The sequence below is a fragment of the Rhinolophus sinicus genome, linkage group LG18 (genome assembly GCF_036562045.2).
Source record: "Rhinolophus sinicus isolate RSC01 linkage group LG18, ASM3656204v1, whole genome shotgun sequence".
Classification (NCBI taxonomy): domain Eukaryota; kingdom Metazoa; phylum Chordata; class Mammalia; order Chiroptera; family Rhinolophidae; genus Rhinolophus; species Rhinolophus sinicus.
The window spans coordinates 18,120,460-18,132,073 of NC_133767.1; the positions used below are offsets into that span (position 1 = coordinate 18,120,460).

Consider the following 11,614-nt stretch of genomic DNA (forward strand, 5'->3'; position numbering starts at 1 on the left):
GGCCCCGCCCCGCCCCGCCCCGCCCCGGCCCGGCCCGCCCCCTCGGGGCGCCCGGACGCGCAGCGCCCCCTGCCCGCCGCCCAGAGGGAGGTTGCCGGCAAGCTCAGCGAGTGGACGCGCGCGGCGGGGCTGAGGGGGCGTTCAGATCATGTGGGCGCCAGGGGCGCGAGAGGGCCGGTGTCCGGGTGTGCGTCCGCTGCGCGTAGGCGTCCCTGAAACGCCGTGTGCGTGTGTGTGTCCACCCTCGCCAGACTGGCCAGTTGTACACTGTCCAACTATTCCTTTAGCCATTCATTCAACAATCTATTAACTGAGTGCCAAGTACATGCCAGACGCTACATATGAGTGGGACTCCACCCACCAGAATGGCTAAAATGACAGTGACGGACCATGCCAAGGGTAGGCGAAGAAGTAAAGCAACTTGGGCTTCTCACATTTCTGGGGGAGAGTAAACTGGTAAAGACAATTTGGAAAAGGCAGTTTTCTAGTGAAGCCCAGCATACACCCCAACCCTATGACCCAGCAATTCCACTCCTAGGTCAGTAACACCCAACAGAAAAGCGTCGGTATGTTCATAGCACCATTTATAATAGCCTCAAACTGGAAACAACCCATCAAAGGGGAGTGGAAAAAGCCTGTTTACGCCTTGGACGCAGCAAGGGGAATGACGTCCGGCTACACCCAACAGCCGGTACAAGTCTCATGAAAGTAAAATACACCAGTACATACTGTATGGTTCCGTTGATCGGAAGCTCCAAACAGACAAAACCAATGTATGGTGTGAGAAGTCAGGTGTGGTCAACCTCAGGACTGAGAGGGGCTCAGAGGGGGCTCTGGGATCCGATCATGTTTCTTGACCTAGGGCCGGTTCCCTGCAGGTATTTACTCTGTGAAAATTCACGGAGCTCTACAGTTAGGAGGTGTGCACGTTTCCCTATGTACAGTATACTTCAAGTAAAAGTTTACTTCAAATGAGCATGTCTTGGTTGGTTTCATTTGAGGCTGTGTTTGCCAGCAGATAGAACGCGTCTAAATTTGTGTTGCTATGTGTGTGCGCGTGTTTCAAGAGTGACTATTGTGCCTGTGCAGTTTGGTGTGAGTATGTCCGCAGGGATTAAGGAGTAGGAAGGTGGTTATGACAGCATTCCTGGAGCCAAATTGCTGGGGGGAAATCCCATCTGCTTGTCCAATGACCCTGGAGAAGTCACTTGTCTTCACGGATGACATGGGAATGAGTTAATAAGTGGATCGCTCTTAGAACAGTGTCTTGTACGTCATAGTCAATACCCAGTAAGTGTTCGCTGTTACTAAGTGTGTGATCGTGATTGCTATCAACAGTCTGGCTTCACTGCACCTGCCGTGCCCTCTCCCTTCATTCTGGCAATATCCTCACAGACACACAGACCCCCTTCCCAGGCTCTTCACTCACAAACCCCGTTACTTGTTGTCTGTGGCCTCCCCCATCAGACTGTGAGCTCCTCAGAGGACCAGAGACCAAGTATGAATCACCTCAATCCCAGGGCCCAGGACAGAGGGCCCGTTTGTCGGCACCAGGTTAGTGGCGTTGGCAGTGTATGACTTCTTGTACCTGTGTCTGAAGCTTGTTCCTGTGTGAGAATGAAAGTCTGTATGTAGTAGAAATACTACAGTGGTTCTATGTAGTAGGTGTATCAGAGGGGTTCTCTTACTGAGCCTGGTAAGGTGAGAAGAGCTGGTGTATCTGTCCCCCTCCTGGTAGCTGTGACAATGAGACCGGCAGCACAAAGTATCTAAGGTAGGCCAGGAGTGGTGTGGCCCGAGCCTGAGGGCCTCCACCGGCCTCTCTCGCACCCACTCTACCCCAGCTTTCCAGCCAAGCGGGAGGGGCACCACATTCCAGCCCTGCCAGCTCCACCCTCTCCTATCTACTCAGCTTTCTCCGAAAAGCAGCCCGAGCACCCAAGCCTTGCTCCAGATCAGAGCCTAAGCCTCCTCCCGGCGGGACGCAGGGCTGCCTCCCAGGCCCGGGCACCCCCAGCATCGAGGTCCCGAGTCCACCATGCAGACAACCTGTCGCCCTCCTCATGCCCGTTTCTGGACTAGGCGGCGCGGGCAGGGAGCTGAGCTCAGGGACGAGGAATCTTGCCTGTGGCGGGGTTGGGGGGGTGAGCGGGCGGGGGGAAGGGGGGGTTGTTTGGGGTCTGAGCCCTGATTGGTTGCGCCCGGGCCACGCCCCTACCCTTTTCCCCCCTTCTCCCCCACGGAAGGGGGGCGTGGAGGCAACCGGTATCAACCAGGGGCCAGCATGAGCCGGAGGGAGGGAAGTCTGGGTAAGGGGCTGAAGGGCCTGTGCCGAGTGCCCAAGGGGAGCAGGGGTCAGGAGGGCTGGAAGCTGGGGTCTGGGTCCCCGCCACCCCTGGGTCCGGGAAGGGAGCGTCCTGAGCGGAGGAGAGCAGGGCCCCGGTGTCAGGTAACAAGCGGTGAGCTGTGGGAAGGTGCTAGCGCCAGAGTTTAGAGGCCTGGGGCTGTGCTTTTAGGGACGTGGGCTCCAGGGTTAGATCACTGGTTCGAGTACACCCTGGGGGAGGGTGGTGGCTGGGGCTGGACGCCTGGATCCTCCTTCAGTATTGATAAAGAATCAGAGCTGGGAGCCACAGGGAAGGTTAGAGTTAGGGGAGGAAGTCTTTGGGTCCCGGGAGCCAGTGAGTGACAACTGGAAAGGAAAGTAGAGGCTGTTAAGGATAGGGTTAGGCGGTGGGAAACTCAGGCGAGGGGGGCGGGGGGCGGGGTAGGAGTTGCGGGCGTTGACTACATTCCCCAGCATGCCCTGGGCGCTGCGCTGGGCGTCTCAGAAAATGTAGTCCTGCCAGGGCGCCACCTTCTAGCTTGTGCTAGGGAAGGCTGGTGGCTGATTCAGGCGTTAATACTGCCGGGTACCCAGCCCAGCGCCTTCCACAGAAGGGCCATCGGTGAGGGAATGGGAGTTCAGTCTCCCAATCTGTAAAATGGGCTGAAAGACACATTCCGATGTGATGTTCAGTGCTACAGAGATGGTGACTTCCACCCACAATTCATTGAGGTACAGATATATGTGAGCCCTACTCTCAAAGGGCTCCGAGGTGGAGGCCAAGTCACGTAGGTAAAAGAGCCATTAAAATAACTACCTTAGAAGTATGAACAAATGGCCTTAAGTAGAAGGAAGAAATTAATTTAAGGGAGAGATGATTCCCAGGCTGCACTGAGGAGACAGTATTTGAGTTTGGCTTTAATAGGATTTCAACAGTGATTCGGAGACGGAACACATTTCCAGTAGAACAACCGTTTGGCAAATGTCTGATGCTTCCTTTTCCCTCAGTTGGAATGGGACAGAGCCTGCCTGGCTTCAAGTTGCACAATTCAGAGCTGAGCTTCTGGGTTCTGGAAGGAAGAGCCAGCTTGACCGAAGTGGTCAAGGAGTAGGGGTCTGGGCTACCCTCATTCCCCCCCCTTTTCCCACCAGAAGACCCCCAGGCTGACTTCTCAGTCTCACCCCTTCCTCACTTGGAGGCCAAGATCCGGCAGACACACAGCCTTGCCCGCCTCCTTACCAAATACGCTGAGCAGCTGCTCCAGGAATACGTGAGTAGGGCTGGTGTGGAGGAGCCGGGGCCTGGGGAACGCGCAAGTCCAGGTCGTCAGGGTTCTTGATCACCCATTCTCTCAGCCTCGTTTCCCAGCTGCAGAAATGGGCACTCCTGAGAGAGCTCAGTCACTTGCCCCTGGCCACACATTGGAGGCCCATCTCTGTGCCTCCAATGCCCTTCCAGCCACCTCAGCTTGGAGGCCCCCTCCTTGGGGCTTAAGACAGAGGCTGCCTGAGAGTGAAGAGAACTCCACTCTGTGAGTCAGGAAACCTAGTTTCTAGGCTCTGTGTGATCTTGTCGCCTCATCTCCATGGGCTTTGGGCTCCCCAACTGTAAAAGGATGAACTGTGAACTCTTCTCCCAGTGCTATGCAGAGACCAAGAAGGGGTTTCAGTACGGGGGAGAAATTCCATCCCAAGAGGGGACTTTGACAAAGCAGGGAGTCTGCCAACGTCTTTGGTTGGGCAGAAGGCCCTGCCCAGGGAAAGAAGATATTTCCCCAAATGACTCTTGTAGTGGAGGGAGGATACAGTTTGGAATCAGACAGACTGTAGGCCTGCCTGCCGCCATGCTGTGGCCTTGGGCAGGGATGATAACCTTACAATAAGGATGTCACCATTTTGACAGTGAGTAGTGGGATAATAGAACTACCTTTGTAGACCTGCCAACTTTGGTTCAAATTCCAGCTCTGTCCCTTCCTAGATGTAGGGCCTAGCGCATCACTGTACCTCGTCAACTGCTGCATCTTCACTTACAAAATCATCATTACCACACCCATCATTGGGAAGATGAGGAATAGTGTGTTAGAGCAGCAAGCACAATGCTGAACCCGAGGCAAGATGTTAGCAAAGGATGAATGGTACTGTTATAGCAGTTTGACAAATTACAAATCACCTTTAACTTTCATTTGTTCATTCAGATGACAGTTATTCATGGAGCCCCTGCTGTGTGCCAGGCAGGTACAGAGGTGGGGAGGAGGAAGGGAGGGAGGGAAACAGACTTGGTCCCTGCACTATCTGTGTGATTCTCAGGAGACCCCTGGTAGGAAGACAGGACAGGGAGCTGTTCCCCCATTTTACAGATGAGAAGACTGAGGCTCAGAGAAGGGAAATGGTTTTGTGGGAAACCAAACAGCTAGTAAATGGTGGAGACAGGATTTGCACACTGGTGTGTAAAATCTTATTAATAAATGAGCTAACATTTATTGTGCCCTTCCAAAGGGCCAGGACCTGCGGTAAGCATTCTAACATGCTCATAACTGCCTTATGAAGTTGATAATGTTATTACCTCCATCTGAGATGAGAAAATGAAGGCACTGGTGTAAAGCCCACTTTTTTTGTTGTCGTTTGTTATTATCTCAAACATAACAGCTCTGTTAGGAGGAATTTATCCTTTGTGAGAGGGGAAACTGAGGCCCCAGGAGAGGGGAGGAGTTCCGGGAGCCCCACTGACAGCCCTATCTTCGCAGGTGCAGCACCAGGGAGACCCCTTCGGGCTCCCCGGCTTCTCGCCTCCGCGGTTGCCGGTGGCCGGCCTGAGCGCCCCGGCCCCGGGCCACGCGGGCCTGCCGGTGCCCGAGCAGCTGCAGCTGGACGCGGGGGCGCTGGCTGCGCTGCCGCCGCTGCTGGAAGTGGTGCGCCGCCGACAGGCCGAGCTGAACCCGTGCGCGCTGCGCCTGCTGCGGCGCCTGGAGGACGCAGCGCGCCAGGCCCGGGCCCTGGGCGCTGCGGTGGAGGCCGTGCTGGCTGCGCTGGGCGCCGAGCCCCGCGGGCCCCGGCTCGAGCCCGCCGCCGCCTCCGCCGCCGGCGTCTTCCCGGCCAAGGTGCTGGGGCTCCGCGTGTGCGGCCTCTACAGCGAGTGGGTGAGCCGCACCGAGGCCGACCTGAGCCAGCTGGTGCCCGGGGGCCCCGCCTGAGCGCGGGCGGTCTACGGCTCGCTGTCACTTCCTGGTTTTGCTCCATCGCTGTTAGGGCCTGTAGGAGCTCGGACCCTCTCCATCTCTCTGCCTCTGTCGTCCCTATTTGCTTTGTACGCTCTCGCTCTCTTTCTCTCTCAGGACCTTCCTGTTTCTGTATGTGACTTTCCATGTCCATCACATGCTTGCTTTCCCACTCTTTTCTCCTTCGCTTGGGTCTGCCTCAGTCTCTCACGGCCACCGTCTGGGCGCCACTTTGTTTCCCCTTTTCCCGTTTATCTCCTCTGGGCCCCATGTGAGCACATGTACATCTCAGCTCATCTCAAGGAGGAAACACCTCATCACTCTGTTTCCTGTCCTTTGCTACTGGCCCTCGGGTGGGAGGGCCACTCCAGACAAAGGTCAGCCTCTTTCCCCCAGGGTCACTCCACCTGCTGCCCTCTCCCTTCCGGTCCCATACCATCTCTTGGGGCCTTGGGGCGCCCTGCCCACTCTCTCTTTGAGGTCCTTCCCCTTCATCCCTTCCCTCTGCCCTATCCTTGCACCCCCCCCCCAAGCCAGGTCTGTGGAGAGAAGCAATGAACACCTTAAAAGAGCTTTATTTCTGAGAATAAATTAAATCTTTTTTGTAAATAAAATGTTTAAAATATAATCAAAAGAACACTCAAGTTACCAGTATATATAGTTGTTGAAAATGGGGATACACCTTTGAGGAGAATGGGATCCTTGGGGTACAGCCCGGTCCCCTAGACATCCCCCAAACCCACCGTATAAATATGAGATTCCTGAGCGCCCCTTCCCACCCTCCCCTCAGGGAAGCCATCTGTCAGCCCAGAACAGGAAGCGGATGTGTTCTCCACAGGAAACAGATATGACAAGAATCCTTAGTTTTTCAATTGGACTGCCATGGATCAGGAAGTGAAGCCCCTTAAGATGGGACGTTGGAACAGTGGCCACAGTTGGAGAAGTACACTTGGAGGAAATGAACTCCAGCAAGAAGGGAGGTCCGTCTGCTCCAGCGTCCATATCTTCATTGAGAAGGTGAGGTAGACAGAGGCTAGAAGGCAGCCAAAGTTCTAGGCAGAGCCCAGGAAGGAGGGAAGCCCACCCCACCCAGGAAGTGGGCACCCAGTGCCACTGGACTGGTAATCCATGAAATGATCTCCACGGAGTCCCACCCAGACCTGGAACGGAGGCCTGGCTCCCAGGAAGTGTTACCAGGACATGGCAAACAAGCCCTGCCTCCTAAACAAGCAGTCTTTCCAGCCACAAAGCAAAGCAGAGAAAAGTCCATCATGACAGAAGCATTGCAGCCTCTGACAAGAAGTCCCACCACCTCTATCCGAGGTATTTGGCCTTGAGCAGAGCCAGGTCCCGCACAGCTCGATCTGTCCAGTGGCCATATTCCCGTGTCACCACATACCCTCGACATTTCCTCTCGAAGGCTGAGGCCCCGAAGGGGACGAGCCCGAGGGTGTCCTCTTCTGGAGGGATGGGCAGGCCCAGCGCAGTCATGACTGCAGCCACGTTGCCCAGGAGGCCTTGGGCTCTGAGTCTCGCAGCCCTGAGCTGAGCAAGCAGGATAGGACTGCAGGGGTTAAGGTCACTCTGGTCGTCCCCCACAAGCTGCAGGTGCTGGGCCAAGGCCAGGAAGGCCCCCTGGGCATGGCCCAGCCGCTCCTGATTGTCCAAAGCATGCCAGGTCTTGAAGGAAAGGGCAGCAGGAGGCAGGCTGCTGAGCTGGAGCTCGGGGGCGGAGAAACCTGGGTCACTAAAAGGGCTACCCTGGTACTGGAGCTGTACAAGGGACAGAGATGGTAAGGGGACGAGATCGGCACGCTGAGGACCCCACCCCCGCTCCCCCAAGTTCCCATCTGCCTTCTATGAGACTGGCATCTTCCCAGGGGGAGTTGCCAGTCACAACCCCCCAGAGAATCGGTGGGATGTCCTAGCACAGAGCTGGGGCTCTCTGAGGCTCCAGTTCCGCTTCCTCCAAGTACGAGGTGTGCAACTTTGAATCCCAGCTTCACTAATTCCCACATGGCAGTGTTATCATGCAGATGATAAGAAGCACATATACAAAGTCCTAAGCGCTGTACCTGGCATACGAGGAGGATATTATAAGCCACCATGAATTACTACATGTTACTACGAAGATCATTATGATTGTATTTTCAGTCTAGATATGTTATGACAATGTAGTCATAGCCCAATACATTTCTTTTTCATTTAGAGCATTTAGTAGTTCATGCTTGGGAATTGTACTATAACCACTGATGAACAATCATTCATATTATTCAATGTAGTCGTGTGCCTTCCCCATGACAGTTCTTGCCTGCACACACCTGGACCCACACAATCTGAGTGCATGGTGATAAACCCCCTCATTGACAGATCACCTAGTCCTATTTTACAGGTGGAGAAACAGGCTCAGGGTGCCCAGAGCTACCCAGGGAGTGGTAGCACGTATGGGGCCGGAAACCAGATGTACCGTAGTACCCCCATGTTGCACCTGAGGAAATAGCCCAAGAAGGATGAAGTGACTGCACACAGGCCTGGAATATAATCCCGTGAAGGAGTCACACACTGTGCAGGTGCAGGGCCAGGTAGGTCATGTAACTTGAGGAAGAAAGCAGGACTAAGATGGCTGGGTTAGAAGAACCCCTGTGCCTGTCTGAGATGGGCTTTTGTGTTCAAAATCTGAAGAAGCACTGCGTGGCCAAAACAGACAACATCTGTGGGTCAGACCCGGCCAACAGGCTGACAGTTTGAACTTCTGGGGGACAGGGGAATTGGCATCAAATGCCACAGACCTGGTTTAAGATCCTGCACTGGGCTGGCGCGGTGGCTCAGGCCTTTGGAGCGCCGTGCTCCTAACCCCGGTGTCGATGGTTTGATTCCCACATGGGCCAGTGAGCTGCGCCCTCTACAGCTAAGATTGTGAACAACAGCTCTCCCTGGAGCTGGGCTGCTGTGAGCAGCCAGAGGTTGGCGTGAGCTGCCATGTGCTGCTGTGTGCTGCAGTGGTCTACCTTGTGCCACTATGAGCATGAGTGGGTGGCCAGCGTGAATGGCCAGCAGCCAGCGAGAGCTGCTGTGAGCTGCTGTGAGCGGCTGACTGATACCTGCATGGGCCAGGGAGCTGTGTCCTACACAACTAGACTGAGAAACAACGGCTTGAACAGGAGTGTGTGGGGGGAAGCAGAAGAAAGGGGGGAAAAGCCTGGCACTGCCATTTATTAGCTGTGTGACTTTGGGAAAATTAGTGACCCTCTCTCCGACTCCATTTTCATATCTGTAAAGTGCATTGTAATTCCGTCTTTCAGAACTTTGTGAGGCGTTAGAGTGCCTCCAGCATGGCAGAAGGCACATGGAGGTTGTGGAAATGGTCATGCCGCTCCCTCTGTGTGCTTCTTTGAGTCTCATAACAGTTCTGAGAGGTAAGCAAAGGTAGGATCATGATCCTATTTTGCAGATGAGGGAGCTGAGGCAGAGAGAAAGAATGACTGGCCCAAGGTCACAAACCATTGGTGACCGTGTTTGTGTGGGTGTGTCTCCAGTTGACGGAACCCTGTACCCTCAGACCCACGAAGGAGCTTTCTCCTGGCCTTGCTCTGTTTCCCTACGCTGGGCTGGGCCAGGAAGATGGTGTCCCTGTCCCCTGATCCCCACTCGTGCGCAATGTCACGCACGTAAATCTGCAGCAGTGTTGACGTATTCTTCTGCATGTATATGGCCAGGCTATAGGCTTTACTAATGGGCTCAGCGGGGGAGATGGGGGCCCCCAGACCGAGCGGGGGCATCTGCAAGGTCAGCAGGCAGAGGGGGGCTGGCAGAAGAAATCAGAGGTCAGCCACAACTCCCCAACCCCACCTAGCAACTCATTCATCTCCCCATCACTCCTCAAACAGGCGCAGCCCTTGTGGTCTACAACCGTCTTCTGTATCCAAGTCAGGGCAGCGTCCCCCTGGATGACGGTTATTTCCAGCCCAGAGTGTCCCCCTAAATTCCAAACCCATGTATTCGTATTTTCCCTTAGATGTTAATAAGCAGCTCAAACTCGAAATACCCAACACTCAACTCTGGATTCCCCTGCCCCAGCCTCCCTGTGTCGAAACCAGGGGTCCTCTCGTCCTCTGCACAGTCAGAGTCCTGCGGCCTCTGTCCTTAAAGAGCAGCCCGCACAAGCCTGTTTCTCAATCTGAGTGCTCCTGACAAGGGTTATTCATCTTGTGACGATTCACTGAGCTCAACACTTATGACTTGTGCTCTTTTCTGTATACTTGTTACTTTCAATACAAAGTTTTAGAACATGCAAACATGCATCCAGAATCTAACCGCTTCTCCCCTCCTGCTGCTGCTACTACCTGAGTCGCAGCCACCAGCACCTCCCACTGGACATTAGAGCATCCTCCTCACTGGTCTCTGCTTCCACCCTTGACTCCCCTCTACATGCCCACCCCTGAGGCCAGCTACACCCCTCCCCTGCCTGAACCGTCCCGTGGTGAAGCCCAGGTTCTCTGTGTGGCCGGAAGGTCTGGCCCCTGCACGGGCCTCCTTTCTGTTCTGTAGCATTTCCCCCCTTTGCCCTTCCTTCCTGGGCCCTGTAAAGAGATTAGGACCACTCCCTAATCTCCCCTCCTTCTTGTTCTTCAAGCCTCAACTCACAGAAGCTGTCCCGGTCATATACCCAAAGCCCCTCCCTCTCCGTGATTGACAGTCTGCAGAGAGTTTTGCTGTTCGTGACTACCTCATGTATTTATTTGTCTACGTGCTTGATGCTGTCTCTCCCCCTCGAATGTTGGCTCCAGGAAACCTCACCTGGTCCATTCACTGCTGTTTCCTCAGCACCTAGCACCCCATTTATTAAATATTTGTTGAATGAATGAATGCTGCCATCAACATCCTTCTCCCGGCCTCTGTGGGCATTGTTGGAAGTGGCAGTGTTTCGACTGGAGGGCATGCTTATTTTAAATTTGAGTAAATGCTGCCAAATTGTCCTCTCAGAGGTCTGGCCGACTTTATGTCCCATCAACAGCGTGAGGCTCAGAGAAGAGGTTGCCAGCAGGAAGCGATAGAGGCTAGAGGCAAACCAGGATGGCCTCCTTTGTTCCCTTTTCTACAGAGTTCCCAGAAGTTCAGAACTTAAGGGAAGGCTGAAAGTGAAGGTCTTTTCATTCATTTGTTCGTTCATCCATCCATCCATCCATCCATCCATCCATCCATCCAACAAACTTGTATCATTGCTCTCACCTGTCACACTGGTATTCTAATTTACTTCTTTATTGCATGTATTGTCTGTGTGCAGAATGAAATCTCCATGAGGCTATAGATTTTTGTCTGTTCACTGCTCTCTCCCCAAATGCTCAGAATACTACCTAGCACAAAATAGGCACTCCATAACTATTTCTTGAATGAATGAATCAATGAATCAATGGTGAGTGAAGCGTTCAGTGTGCAAGCTTTTGGAGGTTCGCAGCAGATGCAAAGGCAGCCAGGTGCCTGAGTCAGCTGGCAGTGCCCCCTGCCCTCCTTACCGCCGGGCCCTGGCGCTTTATCCCCCTCACTCACCCAGCCAACACCTCATGCTCGCTCCTTGGCTGCTTCCTCTCTGTAGTCTCTGGGTCATTCTAGAGCACCTGGCCTGTGCCTCAGGTGGCTTTATACCTGGGGCTGAGCCCTGGAACCACCCAAGAGGGAGGGAAGGAGTCACACGGGGTGGGGGCGGTGCAGAAACCCCAGAGTTAGGGGACAGACAGGGAAGGGGAGGCTGATGTGACACCCTCATCCCCTATAGCCCCCCAAATCGACCTTAAATCCTAGATACTGGGAGGGAGGGGGTCAGGCGAGGAGGGATTATGGGGGACAAAGGGGCCGCACTTCTCCCTGGAGCTCCGCACGTCCTGGGATCCAGTTTCCCACGAGGAGGCGGCCCCCTGCTCCACCCCATGGAGACCCAGGTGTTGGGTCCTGTCTCCCGAGGAGTTTGGAAAAGGGACAAGAGGGGTGGCTTGTGAGTGACATCACCCACACCAGGTGCACACTAGACACAGGCATGTGCACACGTCTACACCCACGTTGGTCCGTGGACACACAC

At 54.5% G+C, this 11,614-nt stretch overlaps 2 protein-coding genes across 7 annotated transcripts; one reads left to right on the forward strand and one right to left on the reverse strand.

The window, feature by feature from the left end:
* Positions 1-2,206: 2,206 nt before the first annotated feature.
* On the forward strand, positions 2,207-6,231 carry CTF1 (cardiotrophin 1). Of its 6 annotated transcripts, none has more exons than XM_074322733.1 (4): positions 2,207-2,309; positions 3,479-3,597; positions 4,522-4,557; positions 5,071-6,229. In XM_074322733.1, exons 1-4 carry the CDS (start codon positions 2,285-2,287, stop codon positions 5,515-5,517), a joined length of 627 nt encoding a protein of 208 aa, XP_074178834.1. In that variant the 5' UTR covers positions 2,207-2,284; the 3' UTR covers positions 5,518-6,229. The 6 variants fall into 6 exon arrangements, with proteins under 6 accessions (XP_074178834.1, XP_019572779.2, XP_074178835.1 ...); XM_074322734.1 differs by having other exon boundaries at positions 2,211-2,309; positions 3,482-3,597; positions 5,071-6,231; XM_074322737.1 differs by lacking the exon at positions 2,207-2,309 and adding an exon at positions 2,310-2,449 and having other exon boundaries at positions 4,522-4,561; positions 5,071-6,225.
* Positions 6,232-6,855: 624 nt separating this feature from the next.
* Positions 6,856-9,359, reverse strand: LOC109437791 (cardiotrophin-2; the record flags this gene model as incomplete). The annotated part of the gene is made up of 2 exons (XM_019717221.2): positions 6,856-7,314; positions 9,210-9,359. Coding segments are annotated over 2 exons (609 nt in total), but the record flags the coding sequence as incomplete, so codon positions are not given.
* Positions 9,360-11,614: the final 2,255 nt, after the last annotated feature.

Bases quoted from the DNA above. Each gene is read 5' to 3' on its own strand.
- CTF1 (XM_074322733.1), top strand. From the start codon at position 2,285: ATGAGCCGGAGGGAGGGAAGTCTGG. The intron at 3,598-4,521 runs GTGAGTAGGGCT...TTGTTCATTCAG, and splicing joins AGCAGCTGCTCCAGGAATAC to ATGACAGTTATTCATGGAGC. The intron at 4,558-5,070 runs GCAGGTACAGAG...CTATCTTCGCAG, and splicing joins GAGCCCCTGCTGTGTGCCAG to GTGCAGCACCAGGGAGACCC.